At 49.8% G+C, this 20,352-nt stretch overlaps 1 protein-coding gene across 2 annotated transcripts; it reads right to left on the bottom strand.

Annotated features, from left to right (window-relative positions):
- Positions 1 to 1,267: 1,267 nt before the first annotated feature.
- Positions 1,268 to 16,319, bottom strand: LOC135184755 (carboxymethylenebutenolidase homolog). 2 transcript variants are annotated; one of them, XM_064160802.1, is made up of 6 exons: positions 16,200 to 16,319; positions 10,659 to 10,881; positions 8,513 to 8,620; positions 5,548 to 5,690; positions 3,341 to 3,432; positions 1,268 to 1,457 (listed from the first exon to the last, which is right to left on the bottom strand). In XM_064160802.1, the coding sequence occupies exons 2-6, from the start codon at positions 10,871 to 10,873 to the stop codon at positions 1,278 to 1,280; spliced, it is 738 nt and encodes a 245-aa protein (XP_064016872.1). In that variant the 5' UTR covers positions 10,874 to 10,881; positions 16,200 to 16,319; the 3' UTR covers positions 1,268 to 1,277. The 2 variants fall into 2 exon arrangements, with proteins under 2 accessions (XP_064016872.1, XP_064016873.1); XM_064160803.1 differs by lacking the exon at positions 8,513 to 8,620 and having other exon boundaries at positions 16,200 to 16,316.
- Between the last annotated feature and the right edge of the window lie 4,033 nt (positions 16,320 to 20,352).

The following is a 20,352-nucleotide window of genomic DNA, read 5'->3' as shown; positions in this document are numbered from 1 at the left end:
AAGAAGAAAGACTTTTTCTCCATTTTGTCTCTCACTCTTGCCTTTGCCTTAGACCTGGTCACATCTCATTAACCCTGCTCCTACTAACCCTGCTCCCTAACCTCTTGGCTGCACCTCTATTCTTCCTGAGAACTGGGGTAAGGTTGAGAGGGGCCGGGGGAGGTGTTGGGGTGGTTTGAGAGCCCCTCCTGGGGACTCAGGTTTCTGGGAGGGGAGTTGTGCTTTTGTATTGTTTATCCTTTGTATATTTCTGTATATAATTGTATATAACTGTATATATTGTAAATAGCTGCTTGTAAATTTTGCTAGCTGTAAATAAATTGCTTCATCTATATTCCCAGAGGTCCGTCTGAGTTAGCTGGGGCAAATACAAAAGTGTGGGGGGGTGGGGTAACCCCCAAACCATCACAATCAGGAATAGTGTGGCCAGGAGGACCAGGGAAGTCCTTCTGCCCCTGTGCTTAATCACAGAATCACAGAATCAACCAGGTTGGAAGAGACCTCCAAGATCATTCAGTCCAACCTAGCAGCCAGCCTTATCCAGTCAACCAGACCATGGCACTAAGTGCCTCATCCAGGCTTTACTTCAATACCTCCAGGGATGACAACTCCACCACCTCCCTGGGCAGCCCATTCCAATGCCAATCACTCTCTCTGACAACAACTTCCTCCTAACATCCAGCCTAGACCTCCCCTGGCACAACTTGAGACTGTGTCCCCTTGTTCTATTGCTGCTTAGTGCTGGTCAGGGCACACCTTGAGTACTGTGTCCAGTTCTGGGCTCCTTGATTTAAGGAAGATGTTGAGGTGCTTGAATATGTGCAGAGCAGGGCAGCAAGGCTGGTGAGGGGGCTAGAGCACAACACTTATGAGGAGAGGCTGAGGGAGCTGGGGGTGCAGAAGAGGAGGCTCAGGGCAGAGCTCATTACTGTCTGCAACTATCTGAAGGGAGGCTGTAGCCAAGCAGGGGTTGGTCTCCACTCCCAGGCACCCAATGACAGAACAAAAGGACACAGCCTCAAACTGTTCCAGGGCAGGTCTAGGCTGGATGTTAGGAAGAAGAGTGATTGGCATTGGAATGGGCTGCCCAGGGAGGTGGTGGAGTCACCATCCCTGGAGGTGTTTAAGAGGAGGCTGGCTGAGGCACTTAGTGCCAGGGCTTAGGTAATTAGAAGGATTAGGTGATAGGTTGGAGTCAATGATCCTCGAGGCCTTTTCCAACCTGTTTAATTCTGTGATTTCCTACAACTGATTCATTTCACAGTCATTTATTGACACTAAAGGTATTTATTCAACCAGTTGATCATATCCTTTCTCCCTTCCTCAATATAAGGTCTGTCTTGAGGATTGATATCTTCTCTTCTGCGATGTACAAACCCATGTGTCTGTCCAGGATAAATTTTCACTGTGTAATCAACTTTGCAGTTCTCTTTCAGCTTCTGCTCCAGTCGGGTGACCTGTAACATAGAATGTTCCATGTAGGGTGAAAAAGGAGTTAATAGGTTACATATTTACAGTCTTCAAGTTGTCCTGGCTTTTCATTTTTCTGGGAAGCAGGCAGAGTGTGTTTTTTTTCTGGCTTTCTCTTCTATTAGTATTCTATCCAAATGCATTTCTGCTGCTACACTTTATTTAATAATTAGGCTTTCTTTCTCCAGCAAAATAACAGCACAGGACTGTAGAAACCAGCAAAAATGGTATTTGTGTTGCTGCAGTAATAGCTGTGAAAATAAACCCACCCCATTGCTGAGTGTCAGGAGAAAGGGGTAACGTGGAGAGATCACTGTAAAAGTTAACAGTGGTAGATATCACCAAAGAAAAGGGTTAATCTGAAGTCAAAGGAGAGGCACAGATACAAAAACAGCAGTTCAAAGCTGCTGGCATTTTTCAGCAGAAAAATTAAAGTCATCAGCACTAAATGAGAGAATGGCTTTCTCTTTGACCCACTTGGTAGATCAAGCTAGGAGCAGCTGTGGAGCTGTTGGAGGGTAGGAGAGCCCAGCAGAGGGACCTTGCCAGGCTGGATGGATGGGCAGAGGCCAAAGAGATGAGATTTAACAAGGCCAAGTGCAGGGTTCTGCACTTTGGCCACAACAACCCCAAGCAGTGCTACAGGCTGGGGACAGAGTGGCTGAGAGCAGCCAGGCAGAGAGGGAGCTGGGGGTGCTGGTAGAGAGTAGCTGAAGATGAGGCAGCAGTGTGCCCAGGTGGCCAAGAGAGCCAATGGCATCCTGGCCTGCATCAGGAAGAGTGTGGCCAGTAGGACAAGGGAGGTTATTCTGCTGCTGTACTCAGCACTGCTCAGGCCACACCTTGAGTGCTGTGTCCAGTTCTGGGCTCTTCAATTCAAGAGAGATGTTGAGGTGCTGGAACATGTCCAGAGAAGGGCAACAAAGCTGGTGAGGGGCCTGGAACACAAACCCTATGAGGAGAGACTGAGGGAGCTGGGGGTGTGCAGCCTGCAGAAGAGGAGGCTCAGGGCAGAGCTCATTGCTGTCTACAACTCCCTGAAGGGAGGCTGTAGCCAGGTGGGGCTTGGTCTCTTCTGCCAGGCAACCAGCCTGAGAACACAGTCTCAAGCTGTGCCAGGGGAGGTCTAGGCTGGATGTTAGGAGGGAGTTGTTGTCAGAGAGAGTGATTGGCATTGGAATGGGCTGCCCAGGGAGGTGGTGGAGTTGCTGTCCCTGGAGGTGTTCAAGCAAAGCCTGGCTGAGGCACTTAGTGCCATGGTCTGGTTGACTGGATAGGGCTGGGTGCTAGGTTGGACTGGCTGAGCTTGGAGGTTTCTTCCAGCCTGGCTGATTCTATGATGCTATGCTCTTTATCCAGTCATCCTGTATTTGGGATCTCCAGGAAGACTGTTGCCAGACTACCAGAAAGGAGAAGCTCTGCAGAGCAGTGGAGGAAGGAAAAGGATCTGACTACAGAATTTGTGAATTCTTCTCCAACCAGTGATTCCACTGGTACAGGTGGGACTTTTCTGCTGATTTTATGCACTATCAGCAGAATTAAGGTGGCTCTCCTGGCCACCTCGGCCACTGCTGGCTCATGTTCAGGTACCAGTACCCCCCAGGTCCCTTTCTGCCTGAGAATGCCCAATCTTAATCCCAATGGAGCTCTTCTTTTAGATGCTGTCCTTTCTCTTCCTAGGAAATCTCATTTACAAGAAGGCATTTTTAGTGTTACTCTAAAGCTTCTTGATTTGTGAAGAACTACTGTAAGAGTGAGTCAAAGAGGAAGGAAATCCAGGCTGTTCTCATGCTTTCTCTGAATTCAATGTCAGCTGACAAAATTAGTGTGAAAAGCATTAAAAAGTAAATCTCTCTGATGGGGAACTCACTTCCTCCAATGGGATGACTTCATCCTTTTCAGCAAAAATGAACAACGTGGGGTGAAGCAAACTGGATCCATCCTCAAAGAACTTGATGACTCCTAGGGAAGAAGTAGAGTGATAAACAATGAGTTACACTGCATCAAATGGCTACATCAGTACCAGAGCTACTGCTCAGGACACAGCTTGAGTGCTGTGTCCAGTTCTGGGCCCCTCAATTCAAGAGAGATGTTGAGGTGCTGGAAGGTGTCCAGAGAAGGGCAACACAGCTGGTGAGGGGCCTGGAGCACAGCCCTGTGAGGAGAGGCTGAGGGAGCTGGGGGTGTGCAGCCTGGAGAAGAGGAGGCTCAGGGCAGAGCCCATTGCTGCCTACAGCTACCTGAAGGGAGGCTGCAGTCAGGTGGGGTTGGGCTCTTCTGCCAGGCAAGCAGCAACAGAACAAGGGGACACAGTCTCAAGTTGTGGCAGAGGAGGTCTAGGCTGGATGTTAGGAGGAAGTTGCTGGCAGAGAGAGTGATTGGCATTGGAATGGGCTGCCCAGGGAGGTGGTGGAGTCACTGTCCCTGGAGGTGTTCAAGCAAAGCCTGGCTGAGGCACTTAGTGCCATGGTCTGGTTGACTGGATAGGGCTGGGTGCTAGGTTGGACTGGATGAGCTTGGAGGTCTCTTCCAACCTGATTGATTCTATGATTCTATGAAAATAGAAGATGTTCTGACCTGATAGAGCTTAGTCAGCTTGTAATGAGTTTAAACATACTTTGCTTTTCCTTTCTTTTTCTCTTTCATGGAAAACTCCTATGATTTCAGATGTCATTAAACACAAAAGGACCATCTCTGTCTGAAAAAGGCAGTGAAGAATTGTTGCATTTGCTCCACTTTTGGCATTTTCTTTAGGCATCTGCTTCTGAAACTGCCAGAGAAATGGTCCTGTGAAAGAGGTACACTTCAGAGCTGCTCACCTCTGGCCTGTAAACATTCATCACTCCAGATAGATGGATAGGATTTCAGTGTACATATAGGATCATAGAATCAACCAGGTTGGAAGAGACTTCCAAGATCATCCAGACCAAACTAGCCATCCAGTCCAACCTATCCAATCAAGATTATCCAGTCCAGCCCTACCCAGTCAACCAGACCATGGCACTAAGTGCCCCAGCCAGGCTTTGCTTCAACACCTTCAGGGATGGTGACTCCACCACCTCGCTGGGCAGCCCATTCCAATGCCAATCACTCTCTCTGACAACAACTTCCTCCTAACATCCAGCCTAGACCTGCCCTGCCACAACTTCAGACTCTGTCCCCTTGTTCTGTTGCTGGGTGCCTGGCAGAAGAGCCCAACCCCACCTGGCTACAGCCTCCCTTCAGGGAGTTGTAGACAGCAATGAGCTCTGCCCTGAGCCTCCTCTTCTGCAGGCTGCACACCCCCAGCTCCCTCAGCCTCTCCTCACAGGGCTGTGCTCCAGGCCCCTCATCAGCTTTGTTGCCCTTCTGTGGACACGTTTGAGTACCTCAATACCTCTCTTGAATGGAGTAGACACAGTACTCAAGGTGTGCCCCAACCAGTGCTGAATACAAGGGAAGAATAACCTCTCTTGTCCTGCTGGCCACACTGCTCTTGAGCCAGGCCAGGATGCTATTGTCTTGTAACGACAGGATGAGGAGTAATGGGTTTAGATTGGCAGAGGGGAGATTCAAACTGGATGTCAGGAAGAAGTTCTTTGCAGTGAGGGTGGTGAGACACTGGCACAGGTTACCCAGGGAAGTTGTGGCTGTTCCCTCCCTGGAGGTGTTCAAGGCCAGGTTGGATGAGGTCTTGAGCGACCTGTTCTAGTGGGAGGTGTCCCTGCCTATGGCAGGGGGTTGGAACTGGATGATCCTTGAGGTCCTTTCCAACCTAAACCATTCTATGAAATCATTTTGTCCCTGCCAGCCAGGAGGAACCTGAGCCACAGTGAGTCCTTGGCACTTGGTGTTTCTCGTACCCAGTGCTGCACAGGAGCAATCCCAGCCCTGCCACTTGGGACACACAGATCTTGCTGGCTACGACTGAGCTCCAAAATAGGAGTGTGCAAAATCAAATTGCTTAAAGATTTAGTGCAACAAAATCATCTTCTTCTACAAGATGCTGCATTGTATTTTGCACTGATAACATCCCTGCAGAACAAGCTCCTGTGCTGCTGATACCTCCTCAGACTGAGAGAGTTATGTGAGACTTACCATAGACAGACACCCCTGTCTTTAAGTGAGGGTTTTTCAGCATCAGGTGGTGTACTGCTGCTCCACCCCAGCAAAACCCAACGACTCCAATCTTCTTTGCGCCGCACTGTTCCCTTAGATACTTCAGGACGACATCGACTTCTCTGAGACGTGTAAATAGAAGGGAATTAAGGCTTTAGGTCTTTTTCTTTGGCCTCCAAAGTGGCTTCCACTCAGAGACTGGCTGGGCATCAGTCTGCTTGTGGAATCTGCTGAATTATTGTCTTTACAGCACTTCTGGCTTTTCTCTTTCCTGCACTTACCAAACTGTCTTTATCTCAACTCATGAATTTGGTTGTTGTTTGAGGCTAACTGGAGTATTTTACTGAGAGAAATTAAATCCTTAGCTGTGAGAAGGAAGGGGGAAAAAAGGCAACAGTATCCTATATCACTCATTCCTCTGCTGAGAAACACAACTGGTCAAAATACAGGTAAGACACTTCCACACACTGCTCAGCTCTCACTTCTGGCTGTGCCTTCTTTCTGGTGGTCTGCTCTCTGGCTGTCTCTGCCTTAACTTTTTAATCCTACCTTATCCTTTTTCTTCTAACCTCCTTGTCATCTTTTTGACATCTCACCTCAGATCTCCAGGTTTATCATGTGAGATATATATGGGTCGATCTGGTTAGTTCTGAATGGAGGGAAAGAGGGAGGGGGAAGGGGGCTTGGGTCAGGAGCCCTCCTGGAGACTGATTGTTTTGTGAGGGGCTTTGTGTTTCTGTATTACTTTTAATGTATCACAGTATCACAGTATCATCAGGGTTGGAAGAGACCTCACAGATCATCAAGTCCAACCCTTCACCACAGAGCTCAAGGCCAGACCATGGCACCAAGTGCCACGTCCAGTCCTGCCTTGAACAGCTCCAGGGACGGCGACTCCACCACCTCCCCGGGCAGCCCATTCCAGTGTCCAATGACTCTCTCAGGGAAGAACTTTCTCCTCACCTCCAGCCTAAATTTCCCCTGGCACAGCCTGAGGCTGTGTCCTCTTGTTCTGGTGCTGGCCACCTGAGAGAAGACAGCAACCTCCTCCTGGCCACAACCACCCCTCAGGTAGTTGTAGACAGCAATAAGGTCTGCCCTGAGCCTCCTCTTCTCCAGGCTAACCAATCCCAGCTCCCTCAGCCTCTCCTCATAGGGCTGTGCTCAAGGCCTCTCCCCAGCCTCGTTGCCCTTCACAGAGAGAGTGATTGGCATTGGAATGGGCTGCCCAGGGAGGTGGTGGAGGCACCGTCCCTGGAGGTCTTCAAGCAAAGCCTGGATGAGGCACTCAGTGCCATGGTCTGGTTGACTGGCTAGGGCTGGGTGCTAGGTTGGACTGGGTGATCTTGGAGGTCTCTTCCAACCTGATAGATTCATAGAGTCAATGATCCTATGAAGTCTGTGTAGGTTGTGCTTGCCTGTGGGAACTGACTCGAACTGAAGTGGAAGCAGTGAGCTGCATTTTCCAGCCCTAGCTTTTCTTTTGAGTCGTTCATCTCACTTCTGCTCTCTGCATGGCTGAAGAGTGGGCACTTCTATTGTTGTTCAAGGTTATGTAAAGGGTTAACCCTCCTGGGGGAGTTGTCCTGACCCTGACCCCAGCTCCTCCTGACTCCTCCCTGGGGGTGGGTCTGAGCCTTTCTCCAGGTGTGGTGGTTAGCCCATTCCCATTTCCTCTCTAGCCCCCTATAAAAACAGAGGAACCTTCTCTTCTGCTCTCTGTCGCCCTGCCTCCCTGCTTGACAGCATCATCTTCCTGTTCCTGCTGCTCTTTGTTTTAACCACATGGCCATAACCCATGAGGCAGACAAAACCACTGCCATCACTCTGGTTGTATTTATGTATTTTATACCTTCATTTCCCTTCCCTATACCCTTTTTGTAACTCCCCTACCTCAAATACCTTTTATTTACTGTTAGAGTTTTCTCTTTTAACTTCCAAATCAAAGTGAGACTACTTATTTGGGTGTGTTATACCTTTTCCACTCTACATCTAATTCCTTTTCTTTGGGAAATAAGGGGGAAGAGGGAAAGGCATCCTATAAATTGTTATTGGTTCTATTAACTATATTTGAGTCTCTAGGAAATTTAAACTAGAACCCAGAGAGTAACAATTTGCATTAGCTCAAAGGCTGGTTGTGGATTGGAATTATGATTATGGCAGCAATGTCCTGCCTTGAGCTCTGTGGTAAAGGGTTGGACTTGATGATCTGTGAGGTCTCTTCCAACCCTGATGATACTGTGATACTGTGATATTAGTATTAAAATGATGCTAACCAGGAAAATGGGAAAAAAGTCTCCTTTTCACAGAAACACAGAAATTCTTAGATTGGAAAAGCCCTTCAAGCTCACTGACTCCAATCATTAGTTTCACACTGACAAGTCCTTGACTAAACCAAAGCCCTCAGCACAACATCTCATCACTAGCAATCGCTACGGTTGGAAAGGACCACCAGGATCAGCCAGTCCAACCTTCATCCCAGCAGCCTTCATCACCAGACCATAGCCTCAAGCACCACATCCACTCTCCTTTTAAACACCTCCAGGGATGGTGACTCCACCACCTCCCTGGGCAGCCTGTGCCAATGCCTGAGCACCTGCTCAGCAAAGAACTTCCTCCCAACAGCCAACCTAAATCTCCCCTGATGCAACTTGAGGCCATTTCCTCTTGTCCTATCATTAGTCACTGGGGAGAAGAGACCAGCTGCAGCCTCACTGCAACCTCCTTTTAGGTAGCTGTAGAGACAAGACAGCTTTCCTCCAAAAAAACACCCCTCCTGTATCCATGGACGTAACACAGAAGCTGCATCAAATTTCTGTTTGTGGAGGCCCAGCTGTAACTGACCCATTAGTACATCAGGATCTAATAGTACATCTTTGAAGAGGCAAAAATTCCTACAGGAAGGAAGGATGTCCATTTGCTGGACAAAGAACAAGGGCTGTACTTGTCTATCTTGCTGGAATCTCGGGTTTTCCGCCACTCCTCGAAAGACGCCCAGTCATTGGAAGGCTTCCAAGCTTCTTGACCTACAAAAAAGTCTGGGCAGATGGCTCTGCAAGGGAAAATGACAACATTTTAGGCTCATGAAATAATACTGGGAAAGGGTTAAAGGGAAACCCATGTGCACTACAGGAAAGGGTTAAAGGGAAACCCATGCGCACTACAAGAAAGGGTTAAAGGGAAACCCATGGGCACAATGCAATAAATCCACGTTGTTGAAAACACAAAGAATTTAATCTACATCACAGGACTGTACAAGCAACCTTCATTATTTTCTCTGTCTACTAAGGAGACTTACAGAATCATAGAATCAACCAGGTTGGAAGTGATCTCCAAGATAAAATCCAGTCCAACCTATCCATCCAGTCCAATCTATCCAAACAAGAGCATCCAGTCCAGCCCTATCCAGTCAACCAGACCATGGCACTAAGTGTCCCATCCAGGCTTTGCTTGAACACCTCCAGGGTTGGTGACTCCACCACCTCCCTGGGCAGCCCATTCCAATGCCAATCACTCTCTCTGCCAACAACTTCCTCCTAACATCCAGCCTAGACCTCCCCAGGTGGGGGGTGGCCTCTTCTCCCAGGCAACCACCAATAGAACAAGGGGACACAGTCTCAAGTTGTGCCAGGGAAGGTCTAGGCTGGATGTTAGGAGGAAGTTGTTGGCAGAGAGAGTGATTGGCATTGGAATGGGCTGCCCAGGGAGGTGGTGGAGGCACCATCCCTTGAGGTCTTCAAGAAGAGAGTGGATGAGGCACTTAGTGCCATGGTCTGGTTAACTGGATAGGGCTGGGTGCTAGGTTGGACTGGATGATCTTGGAGGTCTCTTCCAACCTGGTTGATTCTATGATTCTACGAGTTAGTTAATTAGAAGGTGTTTAGGTGATAGGTTGGACTTGATGACCTCAGAGGTCTTTTCCAGCCTGATTAATTCTGTGTTTTTTTTCCTGTGAAAAACAGGAGAGAGGGTACCCAATATGCTTTTCACCTATTAAAAGACTTGTTTCTTTCTTTGGCACAAGCCAGTACAGTTTACCTTGCTGGAATGACTCTCAGCTTCTCTGGAGTTTCTAACATACTAGAATGGATACTAGAAGGGGCTGCCCAGGGAGGTGGTGGAGTCGCCGTCCCTGGAGCTGTTCAAGGCAGGACTGGACGTGGCACTTGGTGCCATGGTCTGGCCTTGAGCTCTGTGGTAAAGGGTTGGACTTGATGATCTAATCTTCATGATACTGTGATACATTACAGCAAAGTTGCTCAGATGTGACAATGAGAGGGAGGAATCAGGCTTCTCTGGGCTCACAGAGGATGAAAGAGGCAGAGTAAGATTTTTCTCTATTTCCCTTTTCTTCTCTACCAGCCTATTACCTCATTACAGTAGTACTACTCAACTCAGATAGACTTACACTGTGTTAACACACAGAAAACTCTTTAGAGAAACAGGAAAAGGAGACCTATTTGTGTTTGTATGGTTTATATTAAAAAAACAAATAAATAAAAGAAATCATAGAATCAAGCAGGTTGGAAGAGACTTCCAAGATCATCCAGTCTGTCCTAGCGCCCAGCCCTGGCCAATCAACCAGACCATGACACTAAGTGCCTCATCCAGGCTTTGCTTGAATCATAGAATCAACCAGGTTGGAAGAGACCTCCAAGATCAGCCAGCCCAACCTAGCAGCCAGCCCTGGCCAAGCAACCAGACCATGGCACTAAGTGCCTCATCCAGGCTTTGCTTGAATCATAGAATCAACCAGGTTGGAAGAGACCTCCAACATCATCCAGGCCAACCTAGCACCCAGCCCTGGCCAGTCAACCAGACCACGGCACTAAGTGCCTCAGCCAGGCTTTGCTTCAACACCTCCAAGGATGGCAACTGCACCACCTCCCTGGGCAGGCTGTTCCAGTAGCACTGCTTGGGGTTGTTGTGGCCAAAGTGTAGAACCCTGCACTTGGCCTTGTTCAGCCTCATCCCATTGGCCTCTGCCCACCCATCCAGCCTGTCCAGGTCCCTCTGCAGGGCTCTCCTACCCTCCAACAGATTGACATGGTTCAACAAACTTTTGCACTGAGAACAGCCATATTTCTTACATGTATCCATTAGAGGTCAGCATATCAGCTATGTATCTGGTGTTGGGAAGTTGCCATCCAAATATGTCATGAATCACAAGCACAGCTTTGTCGGTGCTCACAGGTGGTTTGCCAACATACGCCTTGATATGCTCGATTTGCACCTCCTGCCCACGGCCTCCATAGTCAAACCTGTCCCCAATGTCGCATGGGCAGGGTCTTGATTCGTTAGCCATGTGTGATACTGAAGAAAAACAAAACCAAAACAAATCAGTTGTGAGTACTACAGCATAGCATGTTGAAAGAGATGCAAAACACAGCAGTATCCACCTCTCCAGGCCAGTCACTCTCTGACAACAACTTCCTCCTAACATCCAGCCTAGACCTCCCCCACCACAGCTTGAGACTGTGTCCCCTTGTTCTGTTGATGGGTGCCTGGCAGAAGAGCCCAACCCCACCTGGCTACAGCCTCCCTTCAGGTAGCTGTAGACAGCAATGAGCTCTGCCCTGAGCCTCCTCTTCTGCAGGCTGCACACCCCCAGCTCCCTCAGCCTCTCCTCACAGGGCTGTGTTCCAGGCCCCTCACCAGCTTCATCACCCTTCTCTGGACATGTTTCAGTATCTCAGCATCTCTCTTGAATTAAGGAGATCCTGACCACTCTTGCTGGGAAAAAATGTTTCCTATGTCCAGTCTACCCAGTTGCAGCTTGAGGCCATTCCCTCTTTTTCCATCAGTATTTACCTGTGAGAATAGATCAGCACCGATGTCTCCTGTCCTTTCAGGCAGCTGTAGACAGCTATGAGGTCTCCCCTCAGCCTCTTCTTCTCCAAACTAAACAGCCCCAGGTGCCTCAGTCACTCCTCATAAGATTTATTCTCTAGGCCCTTCCCCAGCTTTGTTGCCCTCCTCTGCACTCACTCCAGCACCTCCACATCCCTCGTGTAATGAGGTGCCCAAAACTCAACACAATACTCGAGGTGTGGCCTCACCACAGCTGAGTCCAAGGGGACAATCACCTCCCTACTGCTGCTGGACACAGCACTTCTCATACAAGCCTGGATGCCACTGGCTTTCTTTGCCACCTGGGCACACTGCTGGCTCATATTGAGTTGTTTGTCTATTACAACCCTCAGGTCCCTTGCTGCTAGACAGTTCAAGACAAACTATCTCACTTGAAAGCTGTATTAACTTTAGGCAAATATTTATGGCAACTCTCTACTTCTTTTTTTTAAATAAGCCACACTCACTTATAGGTGGAGGCTTTTTCACCTGTTAAAAATCCACTCTGTGCTGGGTTAGGAACTGGCTGGAGGGCCAGACCCAGTGAGTGGTGGTGAATGGTGCCACATCCAGCTGGCAGCTGTCACTAGTGGTGTCCCTCAGGGATCTGTGCTGGGCCCCATCCTCTTTAACATCTTCATAGATGATCTGGATGAGGGCATGGAGTCAGTCATCAGCAAGTTTGCAGATGACACCAAGCTGGGGGCAGATGTGGCTGGGTTGGAGGGCAGAAGGGCTCTGCAGCAGGACCTTGACCGCCTGGACAGATGGGCAGAGTCCAAGGGGATGGGGTTCAGTAGCTCCAAGTGCAGGGTGCTGCACTTTGGCCACAGCAACCCCATGCAGAGATACAGGCTGGGGTCGGAGTGGCTGGAGAGCAGCCAGACAGAGAGGAATCTGGGGGTGCTGATTGATACCCACCTGAACATGAGCCAGCAGTGTGCCCAGGTGGCCAAGAGAGCCAGTGGCATCCTGGCCTGCATCAGCAATGGTGTGGTCAGCAGGAGCAGGGAGGTCATTCTGCCCCTGTACTCTGCACTGGTTAGACCACACCTTGAGTGCTGTGTTCAGTTCTGGGCCCCCCAGTTTAGGAGGGACATTGAGATGCTTGAGCGTGTCCAGAGAAGGGCAACGAGGCTGGGGAGAGGCCTTGAGCACAGCCCTACGAGGAGAGGCTGAGGGAGCTGGGATTGGTTAGCCTGGAGAAGAGGAGGCTCAGGGGAGACCTCATTGCTGTCTACAACTACCTGAGGGGTGGTTGTGGCCAGGAGGAGGTTGCTCTCTTCTCTCAGGTGGCCAGCACCAGAACAAGAGGACACAGCCTCAGGCTGCACCAGGGGAGATTTAGGCTGGAGGTGAGGAGAAAGTTCTTCCCTGAGAGAGTCATTGGACACTGGAATGGGCTGCCCGGGGAGGTGGTGGAGTCGCCGTCCCTGGAGCTGTTCAAGGCAGGACTGGACGTGGCACTTGGTGCCATGGTCTGGCCTTGAGCTCTGTGGTAAAGGGTTGGACTTGATGATCTGTGAGGTCTCTTCCAACCCTGATGATACTGTGAGAATCTCATATATAGGGCTTCTGAATTAAAGTAAGTCTACCAGGAAAAATGGATTAATACATGAGCATACAACACAAAATACAGTCTAAATATATAGTATGAAAGGCTTGATGACTGATTTCCTCATCATTATTTCCTTTTGATTCAACTAAAATTAGAACCAACCAGCAGTTAAACATTAAAGAAACCTGTATTTCAGAACTACAGGAACATAAATGCAATGCCCTTAGCAGTCAGCATATCATTAAAGGCTTTAATTAAAAGCATTTCACATTATCTGATAAAATGCAAAGGAACATGTAAAACATGAAACACTCAAAGGTGAAGGTAGAACAGCTGAGGAAAAGATTGCTTCAGACTTTGAGAGGTGCTTATGTGGCTTATAAGGCTTATAGACTTTGCAAGCTTAGAATCATAGAACTAACCAGCCCAGAAGGGACCTCCAAGATCATCCAGTCCAACCTAGCACCCAGCCCTGGCCAATCAACCAGACCATGGCACTAAGTGCCTCATCCAGGCTTTGCTTCAACACCTCCAGGGATGGTGAATCCAACACCTCCCTGGGCAGCCCATTCCAATCCCAATCACTCTCATAGAATCAGTCAGGGTTGGAAGGGACCACAAGGAGCAGCCAGTTCCATCCCCTCTGCCATGCCCAGGGACACCCTACCCTAGAGCAGGCTGCCCACAGCCTCAGCCAGCCTGGCCTTAAACACCTCCAGCCATGGGGCCTCAACCACCTCCCTGGGCAACCCATTCCAGCCTCTCACCACTCTCATGCTCAACAACTTCCTCCTCACCTCCAGCCCACTTCTCCCCATCTCCAGCTTTGCTCCATTCCCCCCAGTCCTGTCACTCCCTGAAAGCCTAAAAAGTCCCTCCCCAGCTTTCTTGGAGGTCCCCTTCTAATACTGGAAGGCCACAAGAAGGTCACCTTGGAGCCTCCTCTTCTGCAGCCTGCACAGCCCCAACTCTTTCAGTCTGTGCTCACAGCAGAGCTGCTGCAGCCCTCTCTCTGTGAAGAACTTCCCCCTAACATCCAGCCTAGACCTCCCCTGGCACAACTTGAGACTGTGTCCCCTTGTGCTGTTGCTGCTTGCCTGGCAGAAGAGACCAACCCCCACAGTAGCTTCATAGTGTTGCCCAAACACTGAAATGTTTCTACATTTGCTGTAGAAGGCATTACAGACAAACAGTACATCTTTTTTTTTTCCATTTCTAAGATGATGCTGAAACATTCTGTGATGGTTTGGGTGTTCCCTGTCCTCCCCCCACCCCCAATTTTGGAAATAACCCAGACTAGACTCAGCCAGCTCTGGAAATGGAATGAAGCTTATATTTACAGCTAGCACAATATACAAGCAGATATTTACAGTAGATACAGTTATAGACAGAGATAGACAAGGTAAAAGGTAATACAGAAACACAGCAGCCCTCCCAGAAACCTGAGTCCCCAGGAGGGGCTCCCAATTGCCCTTCACCTTCCCCCTGCCCCTCTCAACCTTACCCCAGTCCCAAGGAAGAATGGAGGTTCAGCCAGGGGGTTAGGAAGCAAAGTGGATTAGAAAAGAAACAGAGGGTGAGGTTAGAGATGCAGCTCAGCCAGCAGCAGAAGTGCTGAGTGTGTTACCTATGGTTTGCTTTTTGTTCTTATACATTTCAGCAAGCCTATGAGTGAAGTAGACATCACCACTGTTTTCCTTTCACAGCCTGTAATCTAGTTCTTCTCACCAAAACATCCTAGTTAGCTTCAAACTAGCACAGACTCTTTCCAAGTTATTCCATTTCTCATACATCTTTCGAAGCTTCTCCTTAAGGAGGATCTGTGAAACCACAGGCTTGGTGTCCCACCATCTCCACCCACAAGCACTTCAACTTTCATCTGAAAACCAAACAATAGCTTTTGTTCCCAGAAAGTTGAATATAGCTTCAAGAGGAAGTTCTTCACAGAGAGAGTGATTGGCATTGGAATGGGCTGCCCAGGGAGGTGGTGCAGGCATTGTCCCTTGAGGTCTTCAAGCAAAGCCTGGATGAGGCACTTAGTGCCATGGTCTGGTTGACTGGATAGGGCTGGGTGCTAGGTTGGACTGGATGAGCTTGGAGGTCTCTTCCAACCTGCTTGATTCTATGATTCTAAGAGGGGTGTGTTATTGGCACCTTAGGACATGGTTTGGTAGCCACAGTGGTGTAGGGTTGAAGGTTGGACTCGATGATCTTGGAGGTGATTTCCAGCCCAAAGGGTCCCATGATAAAAACAGATACTGTTGTATAGCTCTCTCAGGTGCAAATTACTCTCCTGAGTTCACCTTCTCAGAGGTCCTCCTTAACTCGGGGAGGGGGGGGGTGGAAAAGAGGCTTCTGAAACATCATAGAATCATGGCCTCTGCTCACCCATCCAGCCTGGCCAGGTCCCTCTGCAGGGCTCTGCTACCTCCAAGAGATCCACAGCTGCTCCTAGCTTGGTGTCATCTGCAAACTTACTGATGCTGAACTCAATCCCCTCATCCAGATCATCAATAGATATTGAACAGGACTGTGCCCAGCACTGATCCTTGGGGCACACCACCAGTGACAGCTGCCAACTGGATGTGGCACCATTCACCACCACTCTCTGGGCTCTGCCATCCAGCCACTTCTTGACCCATATCAGAGTGAATCTGTCCAAGCCAGGAGCTGCCAGCTGTGCCAGGAGCTTGTTGTGGCAGACAGTGTCAAAGGCTTTGCTGCAGTCCAGGCAGACTCCATCCACAGCCTGCCCCACATGCACCAGGCAGGGAACCTGATCATAAAAGGAGCTCAGGTTGGTCAGGCAGGACCTGCCCTTCCTAAACCCATGCTGGCTGAGCCTGATCCCTTGCCCATCCTGTAGGTGCTGTGTGATGGCACTCAAGATGACCTGTGCCATGCCCTTGCCTGGCACTGAGGTCAGGCTGACAGGGCTGTAGTTTCCTGGCTCCTCCTTACCACCCTTCCTGTGGATGGATCACCTCAGCTGTAGGGAGCAAAGCAGCTCCCTGCGAGCCTTTCAACGAGCACGCACACCTTAGAGCACGCAGCTGACATGCGAGTCCCCAGCACGCTGAGGCAGACCTCGCCACGCACTTGGCTTTGTGCATCGCAGGAGGAAGACACGCGAAAGTAAAAACTACAGCCAGAAACAGGAGAAAAAAGCCAGAAAAAAGCCAGTCTAAGGTCAGAAGCAAAACAGCATCCCCCACGCACGTACCTGTGACTCAGCAAGCGTGCAAAGAGCTCCGAGGGGATGGCTGCCGCTGAATGTGCCCCCGAAGGAAAGTGCTGACGCAGAAAGGGAAAGGGGTGGGGAGAGGACAGGGATCAGGCTTCCTCAAATTGGAGTTGCGTAAGTTGCTGCCTTTGTCTTTGCATGTGACAGTCACAATGCTAAAAGTCCACTCCTTTTAAAGCCGTACTTAGTGTAGGCAGGGTGTGCTAACCTGAGGGTGGAGCTGCACATCAACAAGAGAAAGATTGCCATCCTCTCTCCCCAGTCAACAGAGAGATTGCCATCCTCTCTCCCCAGTCAACAGAGATTGCCATCCTCTCTCCCCACTCAACAAGAGAAAGATTGCCATCCTCTCTCCCCAATCAACAAGAGAAAGATTGCCATCCTCTCTCCCCAATCAACAAGAGAAAGATTGCCATCCTCTCTCCCCACTCAACAGAGACTGGCATCCTCTCTCCCCAATCAACAGAAAGATTGCCATCCTCTCTCCCCAATCAACAGAGACTGGCATCCTCTCTCCCCAGTCAACAAAGAGAAAGATTGCCTCTGTTAACCTCCGGGACTCAGAGGAGGTGCCTGGCTGGAAGCTGAGGGATGCAAATCAGCAGGCAATTTTCCTTTGCGAAAATTCCTGCACCTCAGCCTGCACCTGAGTCGAGGCAATGCCAAGCACAAATGCAGGCTGGGCAGGGAGTGGCTGGAGAGCAGCCCTGAGGAGAGGGACTTGGGGGTGCTGCTGGAGCAGAAGCTCAACAGGAGCCAGCAGTGTGCACTTGCAGCACAGAAAGCCAAGCAGAGCCTGGGCTGCAGCAGCAGAAGTGTGGCCAGCAGGGCCAGGGAGGGGATTCTGCCCCTCTGCTGTGCTCTGCTGAGACCTCACCTGGAGTACTGCATCCAGTTCTGGAGCCTCATTACAAGAGGGATGTGAAGATGCTGGAGTGTGTCCAGGGAAAGGCCAGGAGGATGCTCAGAGGGCTGCAGCAGCTCTGCTGTGAGCACAGACTGAAAGAGCTGAGTCTGGAGAAGAGGAGGCTCCCAGGTGACCTTCTTGTGGCCTTCCAGGGTCTGAAGGGGGCTACAAAAAAGCTGGGGGGGGACTTTTTAGGCTGTCAGGGAGTGAGAGGACTGGGGAGAAAGGAGCACATCTGGATGTGGGTAGGTTCAGACTGGAGGAAGTTGTTGAGCAGGAGAGTGGTGAGAGGCTGGAATGGGTTGCCCAGGGAGGTGGTTGAGGCCCCATGGCTGGAGGTGTTTAAGGCCAGGCTGGTTGTGGCTGTGGGCAGCCTGCTCTAGGGTAGGGTGTCCCTGGGCATGGCAGGGGGGTTGAAACTTGATCATCCTCGTGGTCTCTTCCAACCCTGACTGATTCTATGATTCTATGAAGCCCATGTTTGCCCCATCCAGCCTACCAGCACACATTTTTTTTCCTTTACAAAATATACCTCTCTACACTTTGCAGTTTTACAGTCACAGACACTGCCACATTTTATCAAGCAGACACCTGGCATATTTACAACCTGGATCTGGCAGGCTCATTGCTTTGATTTACCCTTTCCAGTCCAGAGATTTAGGCAATTCACATTAAACACACACACACCCTTTAAAAAAAAACACCAAAAACAACTAGCAAAACAATTTTGGCAAGACTCAGTTTAGGCAGAGTTGTATCTGTGGACTTCTTGTTTTGTGGCTATAGCACGACAGCATCTGTGTTGTTCTCCCACCAACAGCCAGGGTGAGCCTGGGGCTACAGTGTCAGTACAGAAACAAGTAGAAGACTCAATAGCACAAGTCTGAAACACTTCTGTACCTTCTTTACTGATGGTCTGGATGAGGGGATTGACTCCATCATCAGTAATTTTTGCAGATGGCACCAAGCTAGGAGCAGGTGTGGACAGGAGAGACCTTGCCAGGCTGGATGGGTGGGCAGAGGCCAATGGGATGAGATTGAACAAGGCTAAGTGCAGGGTTCTGCACTTTGGCCACAACAACCCCAAGCAGCACTACAGGCTGGGGACTGAGTGGCTGAGAGCAGCCAGGGAGAAAGGGATCTGGGGGTACTGATAGATAGTAGGCTGAAGATGAGGCACAAGCATGCCCACGTAGCCAAGAGAGCCAATGGTATCCTGGCCTGGATCAGGAACAGTGTGGCCAGCAGGACAAGGGAGGTTGTTCTGCTGCTGTACTCAGCACTGCTCAGGCCACACCTTGAGTGCTGTGTCCAGTTCTGGGCTCCTCAGTTCAAGAAAGATGTTGAGATACTGGAAGGTGTCCAACCTTGGTGATACTGTGATACTGTGATACTGTGTCCAGAGAAGGGCAACAAAGCTGTGAGGGTCCTGGAGCACAGCCCTGTGAGGAGAGGCTGAGGGAGCTGGGGGTGTGCAGCCTGCAGAAGAGGAGGCTCAGGGCAGAGCTCATTGCTGTCTACAACTCCCTGAAGGGAGGCTGTAGCCAGGTGGGGTTGGACTCTGCTGCCAGGCAACCAGCAACAGAAGAAGGGGACACAGTCTCAAGTTGTGGTGGGGGAGGTCTAGGCTGGATGTTGTTAGGAAGTTGTTGTCAGGGAGAGTGATTGGCATTGGAATGGGCTGCCCAGGGAGGTGGTGGAGGCACCATCCCTGGAGGTGTTCAAGCAAAGCCTGGCTGAGGCACTTGGTGCCATGGTCTGGTTGATTGGCTAGGGCTGGGTGCTAGGTTGGACTGGATGAGCTTGGAGGTCTCTTTCTACCTGGTTGATTCTATGATTCTTCTTCATTCCTCTATCTGTTCTTCCCATTGCTCAGAAATACATCATCAACCCTTTTCCTGCTTCCTCTGTGGCATGTCATTAAGGCAGTGATTGACTGTCATCCAGTGAACTCTGATCCTCAAGGGACAGGGATGCCAGACATGAGACAGGACAAACTGGTCTCCTCAAGAGTACATACTCTAGCAGAGGTTTCTCCTCCCTTTAATGAGCACTGGCAATGCTTGAATGGCAGGATTGCAGATTTACTAGTAGATATTCTTTGAATGCTACCTCTTCAGTGATATACAGTTGAGCTTCCCAAGGTGTGTCCCCTCCCAAGTGAGTTTTGGTTTGCTGAGCCACTTTAATGTGGTTTTGAGCTATTTTGCCAATCAAGTTGAAATAGCAAACCTGCAAGGAGATGGACAGCATTGTGGGACTAGCACTGTTTGACATGGTTAAAATTGCCTCAAGCAGCTCAGAAGCTGTTCATTTGTACTAGAAAAACATAAACATCTTACTCAGCACAAGCAAGCATGAACAGAATACCCTCAGGGTACAACTCATATCCTGCTTCTTCCAACTCATTGGCTCATCAGGTTTTAATGATATCACTGAATCACAGAATTAATCATGTTGGAACAGATCTCCAGGATCATCAAGTCCAACCTATCACCTAGCAGTGCTAATCAACTAGGCCATGGCACCAGGTGCCTCATCCAGCCTCCTCTTAAACACCTCCAGGGATGGTGACTCCACCAACTCTCCAGGCAGCCCATTCCAATGCCAATCACTCTTACTGTGTAGAATTTCTTCACAAGGTCCAGCCTAAACCTACGCTGGCACAGCTTGAGACTGTGGATTTTGCCATGCACAGGAAATGAACCAATGAACACTCAGTAGTGCAAAACAAACTTCAGGGCTTGACAGTTGACAGGGCATGAGGGGACAGAGTGGCTGAGAGCAGCCAGGCAGAGAGGGCTCTGGGGGTATTGGTAGATAGTAGAATCATAGAATAAACCAGGTTGGAAGAGATCTCCAACATCATCCAGTCCAACCTAGCACCCAGCCCTGGCCAATCAACCAGACCATGGCACTAAGTGCCTCAGTCAGGCTTTGCTTCAACACCTCCAGGGATGGTGACTCCACCACCTCCCTGGGCAGCCCATTCCAATGCCAATCACTCTCTCTGCCAACAACTTCCTCCTAACATCCAGCTTAGACTTCCCCCAGCTCAACTTGAGACTGTGTCCTCTTGTTCTACTGCTGGTTGCCTAGAAGCTGAAGATGAGGCAGCAGTGTGCCCAGGTGGCCAGGAGAGCCAATGGCATCCTGGCCTGGCTCAGGAGCAGTGTGGCCAGCAGGACAAGAGAGGTTATTCTTCCCCTGTACTCAGCACTGCTC

The sequence above is a fragment of the Pogoniulus pusillus genome, chromosome 21 (assembly GCF_015220805.1).
Source record: "Pogoniulus pusillus isolate bPogPus1 chromosome 21, bPogPus1.pri, whole genome shotgun sequence".
Classification (NCBI taxonomy): domain Eukaryota; kingdom Metazoa; phylum Chordata; class Aves; order Piciformes; family Lybiidae; genus Pogoniulus; species Pogoniulus pusillus.
Note: the sequence above shows the minus strand (reverse complement) of the source record. Positions and strands in the feature narration are given on the sequence as shown.